This window comes from Haplochromis burtoni, unplaced genomic scaffold, assembly GCF_018398535.1.
Source record: "Haplochromis burtoni strain Fernald_Lab_line unplaced genomic scaffold, NCSU_Asbu1 Contig_65, whole genome shotgun sequence".
NCBI lineage: Eukaryota > Metazoa > Chordata > Actinopteri > Cichliformes > Cichlidae > Haplochromis > Haplochromis burtoni.
In genome coordinates, this window is record NW_024582426.1 from 1,645,280 (window position 1) to 1,668,913 (window position 23,634).

At 40.1% G+C, this 23,634-nt stretch overlaps 2 protein-coding genes across 7 annotated transcripts; both read right to left on the minus strand.

Annotated features, from left to right (window-relative positions):
* Nucleotides 1–20: 20 nt before the first annotated feature.
* cep135 (centrosomal protein 135) lies at nt 21–9,699 on the minus strand. 3 transcript variants are annotated; one of them, XM_005923296.3, is made up of 26 exons: nt 9,421–9,696; nt 8,351–8,502; nt 8,071–8,261; nt 7,786–7,953; nt 7,541–7,682; nt 7,346–7,430; nt 7,128–7,256; nt 6,815–7,030; nt 6,650–6,715; nt 6,406–6,556; nt 6,099–6,328; nt 5,851–6,006; nt 5,628–5,765; nt 5,459–5,536; nt 5,197–5,348; nt 4,325–4,440; nt 4,084–4,238; nt 3,131–3,186; nt 2,844–3,012; nt 2,631–2,741; nt 2,334–2,519; nt 2,002–2,211; nt 1,681–1,883; nt 1,493–1,597; nt 605–760; nt 21–445 (listed from the first exon to the last, which is right to left on the minus strand). In XM_005923296.3, the coding sequence occupies exons 2-26, from the start codon at nt 8,461–8,463 to the stop codon at nt 424–426; spliced, it is 3,504 nt and encodes a 1,167-aa protein (XP_005923358.1). In that variant the 5' UTR covers nt 8,464–8,502; nt 9,421–9,696; the 3' UTR covers nt 21–423. The 3 variants fall into 3 exon arrangements, with proteins under 3 accessions (XP_005923358.1, XP_014189367.1, XP_005923360.1); XM_014333881.2 differs by lacking the exon at nt 21–445 and having other exon boundaries at nt 601–760; nt 9,421–9,698; XM_005923298.2 differs by lacking the exon at nt 21–445 and having other exon boundaries at nt 623–760; nt 1,493–1,592; nt 9,421–9,699.
* A 756-nt stretch (nt 9,700–10,455) lies between these two features.
* exoc1 (exocyst complex component 1) lies at nt 10,456–22,745 on the minus strand. Of its 4 annotated transcripts, XM_005923299.3 has the most exons (20): nt 22,639–22,745; nt 20,766–20,897; nt 20,544–20,674; nt 20,289–20,448; nt 19,961–19,978; nt 18,028–18,215; nt 17,676–17,903; nt 17,038–17,170; nt 16,817–16,926; nt 15,542–15,691; nt 15,134–15,242; nt 14,276–14,320; nt 13,786–13,949; nt 13,573–13,686; nt 13,232–13,311; nt 12,912–13,140; nt 11,867–12,050; nt 11,565–11,764; nt 11,259–11,453; nt 10,456–11,172 (listed from the first exon to the last, which is right to left on the minus strand). In XM_005923299.3, the coding sequence occupies exons 2-20, from the start codon at nt 20,887–20,889 to the stop codon at nt 11,020–11,022; spliced, it is 2,715 nt and encodes a 904-aa protein (XP_005923361.1). In that variant the 5' UTR covers nt 20,890–20,897; nt 22,639–22,745; the 3' UTR covers nt 10,456–11,019. The 4 variants fall into 4 exon arrangements, with proteins under 4 accessions (XP_005923361.1, XP_005923362.1, XP_005923363.1 ...); XM_005923300.3 differs by lacking the exon at nt 19,961–19,978; XM_005923301.3 differs by lacking the exon at nt 14,276–14,320.
* Between the last annotated feature and the right edge of the window lie 889 nt (nt 22,746–23,634).

Sequence of the window (23,634 nt, forward strand, 5' to 3'; positions counted from 1 at the left end):
TTACTTTATTTATGAATAATTTAAGCATAATATACATAATACAAAAAAAAACCTCACACAAAATGAACACTTGCTACATGTGGTTAAAGATGGTGGGAATCACATTCATTTTTTTGGGACTTCTTTATGAAGCTTTTGTTTTTAAATCAATAGAAAATACTTAATCTACAGTGCAAGTAACACATTCAAAAAACATTGTTAGAAATGTTAGAAAAATCTTCACCTTTAGTACAAACGTTATTTATTTCAGCCCTGGTTGCCCTTTTGTTGAACGGAACAATAAAGTTTCTCTGAGGTACTCCACAGGTTAAACTGTGGTTTACAGAGGCCTTCATTTTTTATGTCCAAAGTCAAGACATCACTCACAAGCTTCTAGTGGGTTCTGACTCACTTGTCAGTGCCTTCATTTAATCTTTGTTCCAATCAATCCTTGAAGCTCACACTCCTAAAAACAGAAGGGAGGAAGAGAGGTTTTAAACACATGATAATAGTCATAATAATGGCAATAAATCAAGCCTCAACATTTTCAGCCTCAACTTATCAGATCATATTGGTTTTAAATGTCTTTCACCTTACTTCCCAAACTGTTATGTTTATGGCTTACTTGTCTGCTGATTTATCAGTGGAGTGATCAAGAGATCGGAGGATGGAGCGTTCTGGTGAGATGTGGTGAGAGCTGCTGGAGACGCTGAGGGATGATGAGGTTTGCAGGGTTGAGAACGACAGACCCTGTCTGCGCATTTCCTGAACTGCCCTTTCACTGAGGTGAGAGAGAGAGAGGAGGCAACAAAACAGCATCAGAATATTTGTATCTGCGGTCACGTCCTTGTAGCTACAAAGTTGATCTGACCTGATGGGGTGATGACAAAACCCCATCAGTCTTCTACGGCTGAGGGGTAAAAATGAAGAGTGAGGTTGTTTTGGAGAATTAAATGTCAGAAATCGTTTCATCCAACTTCAAATGTATTTGACTGGCCAGTTTTCACAGCTAAAATTAAAAACCCAACGTAATTACTCTTTTTTTTAGTGGAATGATATTTAAGACTGCTGTTACATCAGCTGTATTTACTCGTGTTATGAAGCTGCAGTAGCTGAGTGATATGATGGAATGTTGCATCAATCCTGACAGATGTGGTGCACTCAGGGTGAAATTTTGATAACCAAACATTTCTGGTTCAGAGTTAACATTAGGTGATTACCCAAAAAATTAATAATGACATTTTTCCAATGCAACACACTGATATCACCTGCTCTGTATTAGTAAGTGGTTTCATGGGATGGATAGAGTTGCAAAAATACTTTTTTTTGGTACTTTTGAGATTTTCGGTCTCATGTAATGAAAATATTGATTTCTTTTTGATTAATCTAGAAACAATTGCTGTCAGATTCATCAATAACACCCACAGATAGACTGATAGGTTACTTTATTAATCCCAAAAGAGAAACTGCTGTTATAAGCATCACTGTAAAGACAAACAGTCGTGTAGCTCACCGCTCAAAGCGCTCAGTGGTCAGCTGCCTTTTCAGAACGTCAATCTCTGTCTGCAATTGAGAGACTTTGCCGCGGAGCTGGGACACCTCCCTGGCATGCTCTGTACTTTACACAGACACGCAAGTTACCAACGTTTTCTTTAGGAAGGAGATTTCTTTTAACAAGTAGAGTGAACGGGATTTATTTACGTTTTGCTGTCAGCCAAGGTGAGCCTGTCTCGTAGCACTTTCAGCTCTGACTCTCGTTCGCTGGCTGTCAGATGTGTTTGAAACTCCTTTTGCCGATTTGTGGAGAGCAGCGTCTCGAGGTTACGCACAGTCAGCCGCTCGCTGGCTAACTGCTTCTTGAGAATCTCCGCCTCTGACCGGACATCCTCCAGTTCTCCTGTAACCTAAAAACAAAAAGCAAATATCATAATTAAGTTTGAAGGAGAACAGGATGTGAACATTTTCCTGCCAAGACCAGAAAAAAAACTGTAATAAATAAGCCGGCACCACAGCAAGCCTCACCCGCTCGAGGTCCATGCTCCTGGAGGTGAGCTGACGTGCAGTGAGTTCCTTGCTCGAGTCTAGTTTGACACATAGCTCCCTAACTGAAGCCAGATCTGCGAGGAGAGCAGCCTTCTCTTCCTGTGCTTTGTGGAGCTCTTCCTCTAATCGGGACATCCCACGAACCAACGAGGAAACTTGCGCCTCGTAAGCCTGGATCGCCTGCATGTGCTTGGAGAAACAGAAAAGTGAAAAAGGGTGTTTAAAGACTGAAATTAACATTCATTTAACTTGTTTACCTAGAATAGCAGCTAGAAATGTCTCTGTAATCTTTTTCCAGTGCCACATCTCACCTGTTGGATTTCCTTTTCCTGTTGGCCGACTGCATCTCGGAGGTGTCTGCGTTCTGTGTCTGAAGAGAGCAGCTCCAGGCGGATGGAGTTGCTGAGGCCTTCAGCCTGCTGTAACTTTTGGTTCCGCTCCTCCATCTCCATGTGGGACAACCTGAACCGCTCCAACAAATCCCTGTTCTCTTGCTCCTGTGGGTCAACGGAGCTGTCAGAAGAAGGCTTCTACAAGGGCTTCCAGGTAATTATAATATGTGTAAAGCCGCAAACAAAAAATACAGGAGCACAGGGATATGTTCTTGCCTTTGTGGCAATCAGCTTCTCTACTCTGGCCACTTCAGAAATGTAAGAATGGAGCCTCAACTTGAGCTCATCCTTCTCATGTAAAGACTCTTCCATTTCTGCATGTACAGCCTGGACAAAAAAGATGCAAGTAGCTAGTGTCACTTCTATTATTTTGGTACATGACACAGAAGACTCAACATTGATTACAGTAATTGTGATTTTTTTATTTACTTGGTTCTCCCTGGTCATTGTGGCTAGGTCATCTTGCAGTCTCCTGTTCTCTCGGACTGTAATTTCCTTCTCTCTCCTGAGTCCAGCCAGCTCCTCCTGAGACGCATCCAGCTGTCTCCTGAGGCTGTTCAACTCCCTCTCACGACTGTTTAACGCTCCTTGAAGCTGACTGAAAGAATTTAAAATATTGGTTCATAAAAATAAAAACTTTATTTCTTACGTTGGGTTTTTATCCTAATATTTACTTAAATAAAACCGACATTGACCCCCAAGAACACAGTACTCACGCTAAGGAGCTGTCCATGTTTGTGACTGTGAGTCTCACGTCTTCAAGGGTCTTTTCCTGTGTAAATATCAAGAGTTTACCTCATTAATTTTTTAAATAACATGTTTTAGATGCAAATGCAAAGTGCATTTTAATAGAAAACCCATGTGTATTTAGTTACTGTATTTATTCCTTCCTCATGTGATTCCAGTGTATGAGTACAACTCATCATCCAAAGCCTTCTTTTTGTACAAATCCATGGTTTGTTTCTTGAGCCACAGATTAGTTCATATAATATGTTCTTTGCAAACAATAGCTAGAGTGGACACATCTCTCCATTAGTTATGTAAAAGCTTTCAGTTATAAACCGGTTCTTGTGTGACACACTCAATGTTTCGATCATGGATTCAGTCTCAGCTTCAGACCCACTACTCCCATAATAAATCCATTAAGTTTATCCGGAGGGACAAAGAAGACAGAGCTATTTAGTTAGATCCACTCTTCTTTTGACCCAAAAGACTGGGCCACAAAACACTGAACTGGTGTACGCGTACTAGGCACAGTTGACTTACACAGCGTCCAAGCACAATTCTCCATCCAGGTCCAAGTACGCTTGTGTTTCTCTCAGCATCTCAACTCCTCTCTCGTAGTTGCTCTCAATTGCACACATGGTTTTGAAAAGTGCTCTTGTAGAGCACAAAGAGGCTCATGATTTTATTTGAAATATTTTTCTTTTGGAAGTGGTTATGGAAGTGGTTGTCTTACATGCCTCTAAGAGTTAATTATTTGACAGCAATTTTCACAGAGACAGCTGGCACAGTATCCAGCGATCACACCCGTCACATGAACTGGACATTAGGAGTCAGATGTGACCTTTAAGATTTCACATATGGACATGAAATTCGATCCTTTCATAAAAGTTTGTAATCTTGAACCTTAAAAAAATAAATAAATAAATAAAATAAAAAATACTACCTTGTTGGATAGTTCCTCCTGAAGAGCAACCAGTTTCTCAGTCTTTTGATCCACCTCATCCTGCAGAGCATCTTTTTCTTTATCCAGGGCAGAGATTGACTTGTGAAGAACAGCTACTTCCCCTTTGTGCTTGGAACTCTGCTGACTCAGCTCCCCTGGAAGGCAAACTAAAATTCAGCAAACAGGAAACAGAGCTTTACGGAAAAAGAAAAAAGCGTAATGACTGTTTCAACATATTCACCTATTCTGTCCTCAAGTTTTTCTATCTGCACATGGGAAGCATGCAGCTCATTCATCTTCACAGATAGCCTGTGCTGAGTATCAGACAGTGACTTCTCCATCTGCTCCTGTAGCAGCCTACAGACAGGCAGGGAAAATCCCATCAGCTCTCCAACAACTGGTGACAAGTATAACAATCCCTTAGTGCAGCATCAAGAATGATGACGTTTCAGATGAGGAAGTCTAAAGAAACCAATATGTTATATTTTTGAGCTTAATACATTTTGGGTACTTTTTGTATTTGGTGTGATTAAAAATAAACAAAAAACAAAAACGTTGCTACTCCGTCCTATAAAAATCATAAATCAAGGTCATATCTTTGTGCACGAGGACAGCTTCCAACACAGCTCCCAGAAGTTCTGTTCGGACCACTCACAGAAAACCATCTGCATTGTTAGACTTGCACACAGAGCAAACATAAACTTGAACTAGAAGTTTAATGCTAAGAATCATCACTGATGATGAAAGCTGTGTATCTGGCTATGATCCAGTCAGTGACTAATGAGCAGTTTTCTTTAGAAAACCCAGCAATATCCAACCCCAGTGGTCAGGAGTGCCACCAAGAGAATACTGTTTAAAGACATTAGATATTCACAGGGTTAGACACAGATTTACACACATTTGTATCCTCCAGGGTCAAATTTAAATAGGGTAACTTTTTGTTTTGTGAAGTGTCGAGAAACTGTTCCACTGCACCACATATATAATGTGATAAATTTGTGATACAATATTATAAAGCATTTTACAGAACTGAACTATGGCACCATTAGTTGGTTACATTATAAAGATCCTCAAGTGGAAGTGAACACCGCTGATATAACCAGCAATTCAAACCTCAGAGCATTAGATTCAACCCTCTGCTGGGCCACCTCCTCTCCATTGTGGACCATAGCAGCAGACTGAACCTTCAGCTCCTCCTCTGCAGCCTCCTTGCTCTCCTTTAGCAGGGATACTTGTGATTGGAGATCCAGTCTCTCCCGTTCCAGCTGCACTCCAAAAATATACATGAACATTACATAATATCACAGTATAGTGAGAATTCAAGTGCTGGAAGGTTCAAATAACTAAACCTATTAAATGAAATATCCCAACTCACACTCTTTACAGCATTCTCCAGGTTAAGAATCCTCCTCTCTTCCCCTTGTCTGTCTGTTAGAGCTGAAGTCTGTGCAACCTGCAGATACATGTGCACAGCATGTGTCTGCAGAGCTGTAACGGCGCATCAGAATCACGTGCAGATTTAAAGGCTGTATTCTTGCACTGACCTTTAACCTCTCCATCAGTGTGTCTCTTTCAGTCGTCATCTGCTCGAGCTTTGCTTCTGCTCGTTTGATCTCCTCCTGTAGTTTCACAACATTACTCGACGTATCTACTCTGCGGGTAAGCTTCAGCTCATCCTGAGTCTGAATGAAACAATCATATCATGTAAAAACAAAAAGATTTATTCAAATGTGTTATTGGTGCAAATGTAAAGCATCTAAAACTTACTTGTTTAAAGAGGGTTTTGAAATGATCCCTTTCATTGCTCAGGACCTTCATATTATTTTGAATGTCCTCCATGTGCTTCTCAAAATCCAAGAGAGCAACCTTCAGCTCATCTCTTTCCTGAATTACACGAAGCAGCTCCGCTTCTGCAGCACCTCCCTGAAAATTTGAAGTCATTGTTCTTTAGTATCAGTTTAACATGAAACTACCTCAATTAGAAATTTGCTAGTTTCTTTTTTATTGACTCTTACCCTGACTACTTTGGACCCAGGACTCCTGCCCCTGCTTGGGCTACGGCTAGGGCTTATGTCAACACCGCCAGCTCCTCTGGCTCTTTTGTAACGCTCAGATTCTTTGCGATAGTAATCCCTCTCCTCCTCTAGACTCTTGACAAATGCATCGAGACGAGACGGAGAGCGTTCCCTTCCACAAACGCCATATTTAGTACGCATGGCCTCCAACTCCAGCACCAGCTCTTTGTCTAGGATATAACATCAAGTGCGTATATAAACACTGCAATGCATATATAGCTGCTGAGGTATTTCAACTGCTGCTCACCAGCTGCCATCATTTTCTCTACTTTGTCCTGAAGCCTGTTTTTCTCATCCTCCAAGAAATTCACGAGTCCCTCCATCTTCTCATTCTGCTCTTTGAGCTCCACCAGCTGATCTCTCAGACGATCTTTTTCAAAGTCACTTTCAGATTGCTCCTGAAGTAAATAAGTAATAGAAGTTTAAGCAAAAGGTATATTATACTGTAAAGTAGGAAATCTAGAGTTAGAACAGTGTATACTACTACTTACCCTTCTTGTCTTTGTGATAATAGCCTCCAGATCTTCGATCATTTTCTGCTGCCTTTGAATTTCTTTCTGTTGAGAAAACAGTTTGTTTTTTGAAGTCCATTCTTAATGGATGAATTACACTGAATGCTTTTAAGCCAAGAACTCCAGGATCATCACATTGCTTACTTTAGTTTCTTGTAGCTCCATGTCAGCAGTTTCCAGCACGCGCTCTTTGTCCATCTCCATTCGCTTTGCGAGGTCGTCGATGTGCGTCAGCTCTTCACACAGTTCCAGGTTCTTTAAAGACAGATTGGCTACTTCGGTGGAGGCGTCCTTTTTTTTCTGCTGCAGTCCGTCTATTTTCTGCTCCAGCGTCCTGTTGGTCTCCTGTAAGTAATCAATCTGCACACAAACATATCAAGAGATTGTACTAAACTACCAGCAACCATTCAAACCAAATTTCTTTACTCCACTTTTATGCTGTGACTGTAGAGCTTGCCTGCAGGTTAAGATGGGCGATTAGTTTTTCGTTGCTGATGTTCTGAGCCTCAAGAGAAATTATGTCATGAGGTCGGCCGCCATGAAGTGCGCCATTCAGGCGGTCAATCTCTTTGTCCCTCTCCTCCACCTAACAGAAGTGTGTTTTAAAAAATAGAGCTGATTACCTCTATGACAACTTAAAATATTCACAACGTAACAAGCACCCACTTAACGTACCTGAGTATTTAAATGTTTTGCAACTTCTTGAGCATTTCCAAGGTCTAGTTTCAATTTGACAACACCTTCCTGCAACTCCTGAATTCTACACAAAAATTGGAGCGAGTCAGACAGAATAAATGCAGATACAAACATTAATAATCAACAATTTAATTAAGCAACTACAACAACTTTCAGTCACAAAAGAAAACAAACCTTCCATCTGCCAGCTGCAGTAGATCAGCTATGTACGGATCATCAGATTGCTGCACAGGATAAGCTGATGTTGAAGACGGAGGTACTAGCTCGTCAATCTGCATTCTCTGCCGTCTGAAAGGAATACTGCGTTTTTTTCCACCTGTTAAAAGCACGAGAGGGGTCAAGATTAAATATACCTAGATGGAATATCATTTTAAGTCCACTATCTAAGAGTTTAGGCCTTACCCCTCCCCTGTCAGTACCTGGTGTCTGAACAACAGCTTGCAGGTTCTTCTCCTGAAGCTGCTGAATGCGTTCAGATTTAGCCTTGCTATCCTTCTCCAGGCAGCGAACCTTGTGCACATACTGATTATTTAAAAACTTCAGATCAGTCGTCTCATGGTCCAGTTTTCTGATGTTGGTTTTGAGCTCTGGAGCCAGACAGGAAAAAAAATGTTGTCTGTTGTGTATGCAGGTGATAAATATGAGGAAAATGATTCAAACTGTGCTGAAGAGCCAGTGCTTGCTTATTATAACGCAGTTATTACCACTAATGACACGCTCTTTCTCGTCCTTCAATTTTAGAAGCTTAAGGTGTAGCTCATTGTTTTCGCTGACCAACCGGGCATTCTCTGTCCTGTATGGCTCCAGAAGAGAGTCAACGTTTCGGTTTTCTTTCTCAGACTTCCCTGCTGACAGTTTGGCATTGCGCAGGCTTTCAGTTGTGTGGACCAAGTCACTGTAACACAAAGAAAGACATGGCTGAACTACACTGGACCACATGGTGATATTAAGAGAATGAGGGTACATGGTTCAGAGGTTTCACACCTGAAGAGTTTCTCCACAAGTGGCAGTGACTCGATTCCCAGCGGTTGCCGGTAGCCCAGCTGGTCCAGACGTTTTCGCAAATTAACAAACTTCCTTTCTGCATTGCTGGTCATGGTTGGGAGCCGATATTGACCTTGGTGACTGCTATCAGCCTAATCGCAAATAAGATGACGTTAAAAGGATGTCAGTATTGTCTCACATCTGTTTGTTGCTGTTCTAAAAATGAATGTAAATTTCAGGGGATACGCAGGGGACACAGGCCCCAAAAGATTTAAAACACGTTTGCCCCTCCAATAGGTTTAATGTTACTCATCAAAGAAACATTCTCATAGAATGGGTCATGTTTATTCCCAAAATGTGTTTAGGAACTTCAAGTTCCAGACACTTTTGTGCTTCAAAACGGGCCCTTCAGGATGATTACATATGCAAGCACAATTGATCTGCATGGAACTTACATTACCTACCTATGAAAAAAAAATACATAAGTTAATATTTTAGAATTTTTCTGCTAAACATAAAAATACAATCACTGTCTTCTAGTTTGCCAGCTACTTTGGAGGTAACATTATTGCGTTAAACAATAAGTAACTTAACCTAATGCGTTTTTTTGAATGTGCCAGATGATTTTAACATGACCAGACATTTTGCTGTAACACATCTGAGTTAAGACAGGTTTATTTATCACTGATCACATTTAACCAGGTTTCCTCTCCAAATAAAGTATCAAATCAAGTTAGACCACTCCAACTTTGACATTTAGCCTGTGGCAAGAACAGCCAAGAAAACAAATTCATAAGATATTTACTAAAATGTTTATTATTTATAATTGACTGTGTTGAGTTTATAGAATGGCTAAAAGAAGTTAGCAAGCCTTTTTAATGTTTGCTAACGTTAAGCAGCAAGTTTAACATTAAGCATGTTAGCTCATCAGAGACATTAGCCTTATGCATTTATTAACACTGAGGTAACTTTTTGTTGTCGTTTTGTCGCCTGCAGTAGCCTGTTAGTTAGCAAAGCTTGACGACTAACGAGCTAGCGTTAAATCCCAGAACGATCACAGCTTGTCTTACCCTGGAAGTGCTTTCCTAGCGGCTAACGTTAGCCCGTCCAGCGTAATTCTACATCACCGACAGTAAGTTTCCATTTCCTTTGACCAATGACTTGCACGAGCCACATTATAACGTATCATATATGTTTTCTGGTAGTGTTAGACAATCTTCAATTCTGAGTTGACACGTTTCCGCGGTAAAGTGGTTTGAAAAGAGCGCCGATGATCTCCGGTTTGGATTCGTCACCATGGAAGTAAGAGTCTAGGGGAAGTATTTGGAGCTGCGTGTTTTGTGCACCGGTGCTGCCCGTTCTGAAAGCGGGCGGGTGGTGTCGACAAAGTTATTTAGCCCAAACAGTAAATATTAACGCAAGGGCGATTCCAGATATTTTCGATCGGGGAAGGGGGGGACTAATATCAAGCAAGGGAGGACCCAACAGGAAATCAGAACATCTGAAGAGAAGAACTGGAAAACCATTGAAAAAACAGTCACAGACCGCCGGGCACAAATGTTTAATAGGCCCAGCCGACCTTTTTGTTTTTTCTGTAATTTCCTTCTTTTAGTTATATTTATCCTGGACTTTCACAGAGGTTTACAAAACACACAGCTTGCATCTTTTTCTGATAAAACTGAGAAACAACATTTCTGTGGTCCTGAGTATTATTTGCCACATTTATGTCAGGATCTTCAATTAAAAGTAAAATATCAGTTTAGCCCTGTTAACTTGTTCAACTTGGTTAATCTAATTTTAACCTTGTTACTATACTATATTTCTAATGAGGTTTTTTTTGGCTCACAAAGGTTTATTTAATAGCTTTGTAATATGAATAGTTTATTTGACCAAAAAATTGGAAATAAATACTGAAATTACCAATAAAAAATTTGCTTAAATTAATACTGTGTTAACTAGAGTATTCAGTAGGAGGGTGACTATTACCATTGATGGGTTGTTTTTCCTAAACACACTGTAGTTATCATAACCAAGTAGCCTAACAGTATAAAAGTTTTAGCATAAAAAAAAATAAATTACCTAAAGCAAAAGTAGTCACTACCAAGTGTATGTATACATCACTTTATTGATGCAGCTGGAGATGTATAACCTTTAAAGTAAATGTGCGCAGTACAAAATGCAATGTTTGCATTCAACTGTAAAGAAAAAGCAAAATAACACAGATATACTTTAACAAAGTATATTAAAATTGTACTTCAGTAAAGTTACGCTCCACCACTGGTCCTATCCCTGCTCTCATCCAGTATCGAGAGCAAGGACACTCCCCTGACTTAACGGTAAAACAAACAGAAATGTGCGACAAATACTAGGAGGGGTTGTGCAGATGCTAATTTATTATGTACATATGGCATCAAGAAATAATAAAAATATGACAAACAAGAAGTATTTAGAGAGCTGTTGTTAAATCTCAACGAAACACACACACAAAAAAATGCAGCAATATCCCTAGCACTGTCTTATGTACAAATTCCCTTTCATTCAAATAAAAACACAAAGAGGAAATGTTCTTAATTCAAAAAGCATTAGATGGTAGTTTGTAAATTGCTAGTGTATCTTCAGCCAGTGTGAGCCAGTAATGAATCATTAAGGAAAGGTGCATAGCAGCAAGATTAATGAGACTGAGCAATGCTGGAGAAGTACTCCAGCATGTCCTGGATTGTAAACTCCATAGTGATCCCAGAGCCAGGGTAGCACCTGCCTATGAGATCTTCAAAGTGCTTGTACTGACGGATGAACTCGTCTTGCATGGAGTGCCACACCACCTAGAGGAATAGACAGGAAGTGCAACAGTTCAGAGGCAGGAAGAGGCATGCAATGATTTTAATCCCCTAAACTGTTTTTTTCTCACCTGCAGCAGACTTTCTTCTTCACACAGGTGTTTGTCCACCTTCTTATAAAGATTGTCGAGTCCCTTTTTCACCTCTTTACCAGGATACTCTTTGATTACTTTTCGCAGCTCTTGCTTGTTGAAGGCCAGCTGATAGCTCACCTCCTCCTCACGAACACCCTGGGCTACACGTGCTTCAACTCCTTCAAAGAAATGCTGCAAGCGAGATGACAGTTTGCCTGTTATAAAACTCTGCTTATATTCGTAATACTCCAACTCAGGCTAATAAAGATGACTGAATTTTGTGGTCACTTTAACTCTTCTCACATTCAGTTTTTCTAGAGGCTGGCCCAGAGAATTGATTACGTAAGACTGTAGATGGTCTGTGTATTTGTGCTTGGCCTCTCGTCTCTCTGCATCCAGGCAGGAAATCTTTAGACGTGACAGCGTAGAAAAGATGTGGTGGAAATTCTCCATCATCACGACATCTCGTGGTGTTTTCTGGCTTTCATTGGCAACCTTCTCCACTGAGAAGACAATAAACAAGTCAGAAATTCCAGGACACCTCATCAACTTCACATGATCCTTTTCCAATAAATAAGAACTTGCTTAATGATCAGTGGTCTCACCGTTCATGAAGACGGCCCTGATAAGCTTAACGTAAGCTTTGTCCAGGTCTCCTCGACGCTCTGCATTGCGAAATATGGTTTCAGCCAGTTCAGCGAATTCCTCAAACCCAGTGACAAAAGGCAGGATACCAACTTTGCTCTTCTTGGATATCTTAAATTCCTCCATTTGTCGGATCTGATTAGACTGTAAAAAAAGAAAAGAAAGAAAGTTAAAATTTATTCCCAAATTCAGCCCAGCAATGACTCCTTTGACTGAAAACAAACAAATAAACAACAACACTAGTAATTTCCCACAGGCCCTGGATTATCACAGAAAATGAATTCTGAGTAAAATTTGCAAAACTTCCATGCTTTGCTTAGCCTTTTCACAAAACGATACTACTGTTATGATTTTTGAGGAGTAGATCGCTATAAATAAATTTCTCAGCATCAGAAAACTACACTTTGCCTTTATGACTTCATTGTAAACTCACGTGTTTGGTGTCACAACACTGAATGCAATATCCAGGCATGAGTAGCCGTGCTGCACAACCATTCCTGACCCATAGTCACCCAGCTGCAAGGCTTTCTACCACTTTAGTGACTCCAGGTTTAAGGCACGTTTGTGTTGCCCTTACCTTTCAGACCCAGAACCTTTGTCCCTCTTTTATACTATTTTGTGGAGTTTGCATGTTATCCCTCAGCCTTTTTAATTTTCCTTCACCTACTTTCACTTCTTCCTACAAGCCAAAGATGTGTTTGTTAAGTGGTGATTCTAAATTGGCTGGAAGTGTGGATGTCAGAGCGTGTTTCTGTCTCTGTCTGTTGGCTCTTCGATTGACTGGCGAGTTTCCAGAGTGTACCCCGCCTCTCCTCCTGTGACAGCTGGGATAATCTCCAGCCCCCCCCCCAATGACCCCGAGTTGCTCATGGGTCTGGAGTTGGATAAGCAGTTAAGAAATTAGACAGACACATAGTGTGGCAGCCTTCAATAAACCTACATAATATTCCTTAACCAGACTTGAATTTAGTGATGTCAACAACAACAACAAAAGGCACTACTCACAATGCATTTGTCAAAGTTTCTCTTGACAGTCACCAGCACATTTCCCAAAGTTGTGCTGAGATAAGAAGCCGGGTCAACGTTCTCAGCTGTCCACACATGGTGACTCATCTTCACCAGCATGTACAGAGAGTGGAAGCTGTCAATCTTGTCGCCCAGAGCGATGAGGCTGTTGAGCTCTGTCTCGATGCTCTGGAAGATTTTATTCATCATCAGCCGCACTATATCTTTCCTGGAAATTGAAAAAAGAAGCGAACAATTGCATTTAAAAAAAAAAAAAAAAATTACATCAGAAATATTAGCAATGATCTGCAAGAACTCACTCTGATGACAAGGAGTGTTTGTGTTCTGCCTGGGGAGGCTTTTTAGATGGCAAGCTTCCATCGAAATCCTCCGTCTCTGGCTGACAGGACAAAAGAGATCAAACATGACAAACCTAAACAAACATCTGTGGATGCATATATGAATGACACTGGATCTGATAACACGCTAGCATCTGTCATCACTGTTTTATTCTACGCTTTCAGGAGAAACAAATGCTCCAGTTTCAGATGCTACCACACAAGTACAAGCACTGCTATTGTTGTGAAGTATTATAATTCATTTAGATGACATTTGATCTTTCTGTTACAGCCATTTCCAGTAAGTGATCAAAAAAAAATACCTGTGCGAGAGGGGGTGCAACTGTCAAATGCTGCTGCAGCTTGAAAAACTTGCTGATGAAGTCTTGTTCTGCAAGACACAAAGGCTCCAGCTCACTGAGGACCTGCTCAAATATCTGCAGAGACAAAAATAAATAAATAAATAAATGTAATTTCTCAGGATGTACACACATGTTGCTTTATTTCCACTCCACTTAAATTTCTGGTAGTGTTACCTTGTCGAACTTGGTCCTGTCGGCCACATCGAGGTCAGAAGCGGACATGTTGCCCATGTCCAGTAGTGATGAAGACTGGGAACGCCGGCTGTTGGAGCCCTGCACTGTGAGCTTATTCAGGCTTGAGGTAGAGCCTGTCAGCTTCCCAGAGCTGCCATGTAGGCCTAATGTAGCACAACAAATATGGTATGAGTTAATGGCTATGTTTTGTGGGAAGGCTAATACAAGTCAGTTTTCCAAAAATTCTACAGTGAAGGAATCCAACTTAACATCAAATTAAATGGTTAGATTTTTGGCATTTGTTACAGAATGTGTGGTAATGTACTGTGATGATTTAGCCCAACCAACCAGGTACAGGGTGAGGTAATGGCTTGTATTGGAACAGCAAAGGGGTTTGATCAGAGGATTCATTTTAGTACAGCCATGTAGTGATCAGAAGCACAGTTGAAAATTGACAGTGGAACAGCTCCATTTCAAATGTCGTACTTACTTTCTGTTTCCTGTTTGAGTGCACTCTCTTTCCGCGGAAGCGTAGCTGCAGCCAGTTAGAAAGGCGGGCATCAAAGACAGACACAGGTTAGGCTTAATACATGCAGCATGGGAGGGGTAAGGCTAGATGTTAGATGTACACATATGCTGACGTGCACCACAGTGACTTAGGTAGTAGCTCGAAAAAACCTTTGGAAAACAAAGTCTTTGTTTTTGTTTTCAGAAGGAAAAGCTAATACAGAGTGCAGAAAGCAGAGTCCTATAAATATGCCAAAACCTAAGCTCATCCAGGGGTTCTGTGCAGATTATACATATTGAGAAACAAAGCATGTAAAGTCCCTGTGCAAAGGGAAAAGGAGACATTACTGAAAGACAAACTTTGGATGCAGGCATAAGATTATAAGATGGAGAAGCCTGCAACAGCAAAGATGGTGGTATAAGAATAGTTTCAAGGGGAAAAAAAGCTATTTATAATCTTATTTTAAAAGCTAAAGCACATAAATCTTCAAGTGTTTTGTTTTTTAAAATCATATTCAACTGGTGATTCTACAGATGCAGTTTTTAATGCTGCCGTGATCATTAGATAAAGCTTCAAAATAACTGTCCAAATAAGTGCCTGGAGGGATTATCAAGAAGGCTGCCAAGGATGCAGAGCTGTGAGACCTGTTCTAAAAAGATTTTGGTAATGCTTTTGGTACCAGACATGGTGCAGAAATGTTTGTAAAGGTGTGAGAACATAATATAAGAAGAGGATAAAACAGTCAAGAAATGCAACAAAATTCATTCCTTTTGAGTAAACTACATGATGGAAGACAAGCATAGTTCATGTTAAGTTTAACGTGGGAATCATAGCGCTTACCGAACTTGCCCTTCGGGTCTTTGGATGTACCCGCCATTTTTATTTTGGCAACTTCAAAGAACTCTTTGATTTCTCGCTCATACAGTTTGCTCATATATTCAACATATGTCTGTAAAAAATTAGAGAATATTTGTTAAGATTTATGACTTGTTACAGCTAAAATGTGTATTAACATTTTGGAAAACATACATTCTAGGAAAGCATTATATTATACTAAGAATCATGTGCTCTTTCCTCTTTTATTTGCTTCTAGTTTATTTCTTAGTCTTTTTTAACCACTTTCTGCTTATTTAATTGTATTATGATGCTCACGAATGTCTGCTGTAGTATCCAAACCCCACAAAAAGCACACTTCCCAAAATGTCAAACTGTTTCGCAAGTATTTTCGCAAAGTAACACTGCACTGACCCTCGACAGGCCTTCGTACTTCTCCCTGTGTGTGTTCTTCAGCCACTCCATGAGCTTGGCGTAGCGCAGTAAGTCCCTGTGGAGAGGGCTGTGTTTGGGCAGGGTCAGCTCAGCTGTGTGCTGTGACAGGGTTGAGCTCTGGTCATGGCCCTGAAGATCACAGTGAGAACAGATAATCATTAGCAGTATATTCACCAGAAGTATACATTACAGGAGAAAAGTTATAATATGCATTTTTCCATATATGCACGCAAACACATGTTATGCAAAAGGAAGACTTGGCCTGCTTCCTCTTACAATCATCTGAAGCATTACCTTAGTGTACTGGATATCCAAATGATGTTAAAGTAAATAATCTAAGACAGTCTTACACTCCAGAGCCACCACATTCTCAGCCAACTTCCTGAACTGCATCTCTTTTGATACCGAACTGATGTTCTTCCCACTTTCCCCTAAGCTTGTTCAGTCTCTTCAAGACATGCACGCAGACAGGCACAGCATCTTATGAGATGAGACTATTAGCAAAGAAGCCACGTTAGCACACAAACATAATGAGCCCTGAGCCGAGGCATTTGCCAGAGGAGGAGAAGGATGGACAGAGCCTCTTCAGCTTTGAGATCAAATGTGAGATGTTCAGTAGTTAGAAATATATCCCATGCAATACATAATGTGCTATGGTGAAAAGCTTGAGCTCTCATGGCATGTATGTTTGAGTTATATGTGAGAATTCAAACATTAGCAAAATGGGGCACGTGGGGGTTGCTGTGAGGGTACTCACTGGAAGTGACAGACAGGAGGACCTATAGAACTGAGGGATGGTCATTTTGAAGTGACTGAAGTGGTTGAACTGACACAGAGACAAAGAGCAGAGTGGGATGATTCAAAGTGGGATACACAGAGAATCAAGGATAGGTGAAGGGAGACGATACAAGGAAGCCCAGGAAGTAAGTCTTAACTAAACAGAAAGCTCAGTAGAGGAGAAAGAGAGAGACAAAGAGCTTGGAAAAGCAAAGGATAGACTGATGTCCTCTATTTCACAGCAGACCAGGGACGAGGATACCAAAACATTTCACTATTAAATCTGCTTACACTACTTTGTTCAGCCAAACATTTACGAAACCAACAAATTTCAACGTTATCAGTACACCCTGTTCAATTTCACAGTTCAGTAGTGCTGGGGGATTCAAGAGACATTTATTCTGATGAGATTTTCCTTCTTTAAATGTTTAGAATAAGACAATGAAAATATATTCCTGACCAAGCTATGCCTGTTACCTGATGAACAAACACATTGTTGAGATGATTCGTGAGGCGGCGAGCAAAGGTGTCTCTCAGTTCAGCAAACAGGAGCTGTTGCTGGTTCACAGCCATGAGTTTTTCATGGCCTGCAGAAAGAAAACAACAAGACTTTAATCTCATTACTTGTTTTTTTTAAAGAGCACTGGCTCATCAACCCAGTCAGCAAGTAATCAAGAAAACGTCATTTTTAAACTTACCTGGTCTGAGAGCCACATTCATACACTGCAGGAGAGCCTCAGAGGCATTGATACAGGCCTCTATACCTTTAGGGGATGTCAGATCTCCCTCCTGTAAGGCCCTGATGTGTCCCTTTGATAAGTCCATGTAGTTCTACACAAGGAAAACAAAATGAAAGTCACAAATCAAAGTGTCGTTGTCTAGCAAAATCTAAATTTGGTTGAAAGTAGAATTGCTCAACTGATCCTCAAGTGGCCTTTTTAGACTGGTTCTAAAAGTGAATTTCATAAACGCAACCTTTTGAACTTTATCAAGTCCTAAAAATCAGGAGTGTATCTGCTTTGACTATGAAGTGGACATGGGTGGCTTCACCTTAATTTTACTTGCCGTGTGATTAACTGAACTAAAAAGGTGCCCCAAAAGTCTTTTTGTACGTTACTTAGCAACAATCAGTATGAAGCCATGCAGTCTGGATGGATGCAGTTCACTAACCAAGCTTTGCCACCCTTTAGACCTAATACGATCACTTCTTCCTCTGAAAAACAACATGGCCATTCCCCATAAAGTTTTAAATTTCCAATACCCTCATATCCACTGAGGCTTAAAGTTTGCTGCTTATTTTGGTATATTTTGGAAAACATTTTAATGTGCTTCTTACCACTAAGAACTGGATCTCATCCAGTAGTTTGCCATTGTTGGTGTTGCTGATCTGGATGAGACGATTGCTCTGTGAGATCTGGTCCATTTGCTCCTTCACACTCTGGAGCATCTCTTCATAGCTGCTCAGCTTGCCCTCGATGGTGTCCACCTCTCCCAGTGCCTCATCCAGCAGCTGCATTAGGATATTGACCTGCTTCTCTGATGCCATGATGGACTGAATGTTGGCCTTATTGTAAGAACAGATAAAGAGATATAATTACTATCATTTTCTTTCATTATTAATGAGAGTGGTTTTAGGTCATTAAACAGATGTCACCCTTAAAAATGGACAATGAACTGGCTTTACTCACCCCATCTAAAACCTGAAGCTCCTTGAAGAGCTTCTCAGCAAAAGCCTCTGCATTGGAGATGGCGTACTCGCATGTCACCATCATGCTCTCAATGTCTTGCTCTTCACGGGTGCTGAGTTCCTGGTATTCATCCAGAGCATCCTCATCTCCCCCTGCAACACTCTGGCTCTCACCACTTGGCACAGACTCTAAGCCCAGGAGAAGAGAACAAAAACATGTGCAAGACATAAGTAGAATGGCAAAGTTCAAAACACATGATATGGCATCTTCAGACTCAATCCAGTTTTCTTCCATTATTGAAAGAACATCTACAGGCACAATTACACTGAGTAAGGGATACCCAGATCTTTCATGGTTTTAAGAGTAAAGCTGTACTTATTTTGTATGAGTGATGAAAGCGTAGCAGGACTATGAGCAACAAATGAAAAACAATATTAGGTAGTGGCAGGAGGTTGAAAATATGAAGCATGTCTATCAGCTTCCAAGTAAAGAAATTACTGTAATAATTAATCTGTATGCTGAAACAACTGAACTAACAATGTACTTTACTTCTTTTAGCTCCAATTAAACTACAGGTGTGCATTAAATAGTGTGGGATATATTACTAAGGTTATATACTGACATATCCATATGTATGAAAAGAGACAATTCACAGCAAAATCAAATATAAATATTTTCACTCTGGCCTCTAGAGTGCGACTTGCCCAGTTTTGGTGATAAACAGCTGTAGAGATGCCTTGAGGAGCTCAGGTAACAACATAAGTACATTTTAAAACTCTGCATCAATATCTTTCCATAGTATTATGATCCAATTACTTAAAAAATGTACCCACCAGGTTAAGAGCAGTTTCATGTAGGAACTATTTTCAACCTGCTAAACTACACCCAACAAAAGGAAGTACACACATAGTCATGAGAAGAAGTTCATGCTCAAGGCTCAAGAAAATGACACAGGATCTACACATGAAAGGAGACCTATTATACTTTCCTACGATTTTCAGATGTGGCTACTCATTAAGAAAGGTTTCAAATAAGTCAGTCAGTATATATATGCTAGAAAACCCGATAAACCAAAGGCTCATGCTTCAACCTGCTTGCTTTTAAGTACATTTATGCTCAATTAAGAGGGTTTTTTCTATTCTTGTATCTCTATGATGTCAAATAGAAGTAAGAGTGCTTGGTCAGTATAGACAGCAAAAGGCAAATAGTCCCAACATCAAACTGTTTATAACGCTTGGTTTTTTTTGAGTAATTGGCTCATGATTTCTAGAAAGAGGTATACTGCTGAGTGTTTCAAAAATATTCTGTGCACATCAAAGTTCACATGACATCTAGTTCAATTATAATCAAGAGAAGACTGGTTATTTCTCCAAAACTGAGTCCTTCCATCAAATTTTTTTAGTTCAGGGTTGTTGTGGAGCTGGAGCCTATTCCAGCTGTCATAGTGCGAGAGGTGGGATAACACATAGAGACATACAACTATTCACACTCAAATCCACACCTATGGCCAATTTAGAATCACCAATCAACTAAACATGCATGCTTTTGGACTGTGTGAAGAAATCAGAGGTACAGAGAACCCACACAGGTGCAAGCATGCAGATTTAATTCAAACACGCTCTTGCTCTAAGGCGATGGCACTCAAAACAATATAAACAGATACACAGCTACAGGCCAGAGGACAAGTATGTAAATTTGATTTTGATACAAACAGTCATTTTAATGTGGAACGAACATGGGAAACAAGGAGATTAAAAACATGATCTAAATGTCTGTAGACAAACAAAATGAATCCTTTCTATTTACTTTCTAAGAACAACGAGCCAAATAGCAGCGGTTTTAAGGAGGTGAAAGTCTCTGGTGAGAATGGTGGTTTGATGTAATGAAAACACAATGGTGAGGAACGAGGAGGGGGAAGTTAAGTCCTACCAACCTTCCGCTTTAGGAAGTTCTGGCCAGAGAAAGTTAAAGAGAAAAAAGTGAGAATAAAGAAAGACTTTAACACAGAAAACCATACCACAAACCAGGAAACAGAGAAGAGGCAGAATCTTTTTGAAAACATGCCATTAAAAATTTTACTTAAAAAGAAAAATCCAGGTGGAATTCTCACTTCCATATTAGATTACCTCAAATATGTGCACTCTAGTGTCAACGGCAGTGGTTTGAGATAAACAGACACACCTTTAAGCAAATGCAATCAAATTGTAGCAAGAGGCATGCCGTCACAGGGATGGCTAATGGTGGAGTATTTATTTACGCACCTTCAAGCAGCTGAGAACTGACATTCACAAACTCCACCTTCTTCCTCAGATAGCGCTGGTTCAGCTTCCAGATGCAGGAAATAAAGGAGTTTTTTTCAGCTGTACTGCTGGCCACCCACCGGTAAACTTTCTCAAAATGAAGATCAAACTCAGGATTTTCCTAAACCATAAAAGTAAAAAACAATATCAGCTTTGAAAACATGTTTTCTAAGTGAAAACACAAAAAAAAGGTCAGAGAAATGTATTATTTCTCACCTTGCTTGCATCTTTGGCATCTACTTCTGTCAAGTCTCTGAGCTCCCAGGTCAGCTGTCGCTTGTAGAAGTCCCCCTTGTCCGATTTTTTCACTTTTACTACTTTAACCTGGACAGGCCTCTCTGTGGTAACTGGAAGAGCAAAAAAATGATTGCTTAAAAAATTACTTCAAAAAGCTTCTTATCCTTACACATTATTTACAGCCATTTATATGGTGACTACCTGTAGCACACAAGAAGCAGTTCTTCTTCTTTTTTCCTGCTTTGCAGACATTAACAATGCCAAGGAGACGCTCATCATTGGGTGTGAAGATGTCCCTCTGGAGAGCATGCTTTATGGCTGTCATGATGGATGCTGTCATACAGAGACCATGACATAAATAAATGCTTCTTTCAACTTCAGGTACTTGGAAAGTTAAAGCTGGTTGTCTGTTTTAGGGACTTTGAATGGTTATCCACACCTTAATTTCATCCTGAGTGGACTAGATTAATAATAGATTTTATTCAAGTATCAGTCTGTCACTGCCTGGGTGACTACAGCAGGTCCAAAACACAGCAGCTTGGCCCAAGCAAGTTTTTTTTATTGGATGTTTCTTAGAAGCACATTGTTACTTTTTAAGAAAAATGCTATATAAATAAAGTTTATCATTTCCTTCATACAGAAAATTTTGGTGATTGCCCCAAAGAAGTTTAGCCTTTCCCAAAGAGGTTTTTATACTCTTTTGGGAAATTTTTGTGTATCAAATGGTAAGAAATAACAGGATGCACACTGCAGTTCAATAATGTAACATCATTTCACTGCCTTAACTATAACTGACGTGCCAAAAAAATGATAAGTAGTATCATATAAAAATTATTTGATTTTGATATTATTTTATATTTATTTCACATTTATATATCCTGTATTTATCGAGGTAAAAAGTATAACTGACACTAAAAATGCCTTTTCCAAGACAGTTCCATAAAGATATTTTAATGTAGAAGACGGAGTAGGTACAATAGTGCAAAGTCATCAGGATACTAGAAAAACTGATTTCTTTATTTATTTATTATAGTGGTGTGGAAAGTGTTTGCCCCGTTCCCGATTTACCATTTTCTTGTAAGTTTGTCACACTTAAATGCTTCAGATCATCAAATACAATTAAATATTGGACAAAGATAATATAAGTAAACAAAATTCAGTTTCTAAATGAAGGTGTTTATTACTAACTGGTTGGGCCACCCTTAGCAACAACTGCAATCAAGTGTTTGCAATAACTGGCAGCAAGTTTTACAGCACTGTGGATTAATTTTGCCCCACTCATTGTTGCAGAATTGTTGTAATTCAGCCACAATCGGATTCAGGTCAGGAGTTTGACTAGACCAAAGTGTCAAGTTGGTTTTTATTAAGCCATTCAAGGGTGGACTTGCTGGTGTATTCTGGATTGTTATCCTGCTGCAGAACCCAAGTGGACATTAGCTTGAGGTCGCGAACAGATGGTCGGACGTTCTCCTTCAGGATGTTTTGATAGAACCATGAATTCTACTGTCCATTTACCACAGCAAGTCTTCCAGATTGTGAGGCAGCAAAACAGCCCCAGACCGTCACACCACCATCACCACATTTTACTGTTGGTATGATGTTCCTTTTCTGAAACGCTGTGTTACTTTAAGCCCAATTAAGATCAAAATGAGCGGTGGTCAAGATGTACATTTAGTTTCATATCCCTGATTGAAGAGGTTACGTCAATGCACATAAATAGTCGCTTTGTGTCTTTGTGCATTTCTAACGCTGACATATTTAAAGGACGTCGATTAAAACTACAACACAGTGCCCCAAAAACTAAAATAAACGTGCTTTCGAGGCAGCTGGTGAATACTGCAGCCCTGAACCCAGAGACATCGGTGACCCTTCCTGCTGTCCTCTCTGTCGGTTAGCGTCTGTTAGCTAGACAAAGCTAGCTGCTGCTGTTAGCATAAATGACGCCGGTTGCATAAACCAGGCGAAAAGAGTGCGTACACCCGCGAAATACTCGTATAAACCACTGTCAGGGTTTTTATTATTCAAAATGCACTCTGTGTCCATTTTAACAGAGATATAATACAATAGCGGTTACCTTGTTTTTTCAGCCCTCCAGCCCTCTTACTTCCTGGTCCTCAGATGGAGCGGTCATGTGACAGCAACATCCTCCTCCACCAGCAAACGCTAAAAATAACACTACATTCAGGTCACATAAATTCTGTGCAATTGTTTAACAGTTGCCCCTCGTAATATAACAGATCTCCTCGCTACAGAAGTGTAGATTTGTTCTTTATGTTCATTATGTCGAACAACAAAGCATTTATTCGTTGAGTCCTGTCCCACATGTTGACGCAATGTCCCACGCACTTTTCTAAAGACAGGTGTTTTTTTACCCAGTGCATTTTAAGGGAGGGAGTTTTATTATAGCCTACAGACGAATGTTAGTTTATCTATTGCCATACTCATCAGGGAAAATTACAAGTCAACAAAAAGTCACAAGCTTTGCAGATTTTGGTGAATGCGGTGGAAATACCACATAGAAAGTCTTGAAAGCACACATGGAATCACGCGGAACCCAATTTAGTGCCTTGAAAAAAAAGTGCAGATAAATACATAGTTTATCTGTTTGTTTGTTGTTTTTTTCCAATTCAATTCAATTTTATTTATACAGCACCAAATCACAACAATAGTCACCTCAAGGTGCTTTATATTGTAAGGTAGACCCAGTAGCGGTTTTTGATACGGGCGACACGAGCGGTTGCCCGGGGCGACATCACGGGCATCGGCAAAAAAATTAAATAAAAAAAAAAATGCTCGTACTCATGCTGCCCCGACATTATGTCAGCGCATATTGGATACGGCATAGGCACCGATCGGTTTTCTATCGCCCATTTGCTGGGAGTAAGGGCGCGGCACAGGGAGGAGAGGGCGGGGCGGCGGGGGGGATTCTCTGGCTGGCCGGAGCAGCATCTAATAACCAACTCGCAAAATAAAACAAAATAAAAACAAACCAACAAACACGAAAACAACAGACATAATGATACAGACTTATAATTTGCATCGATGTTTTTTTCGAAATTCTATACGCGAA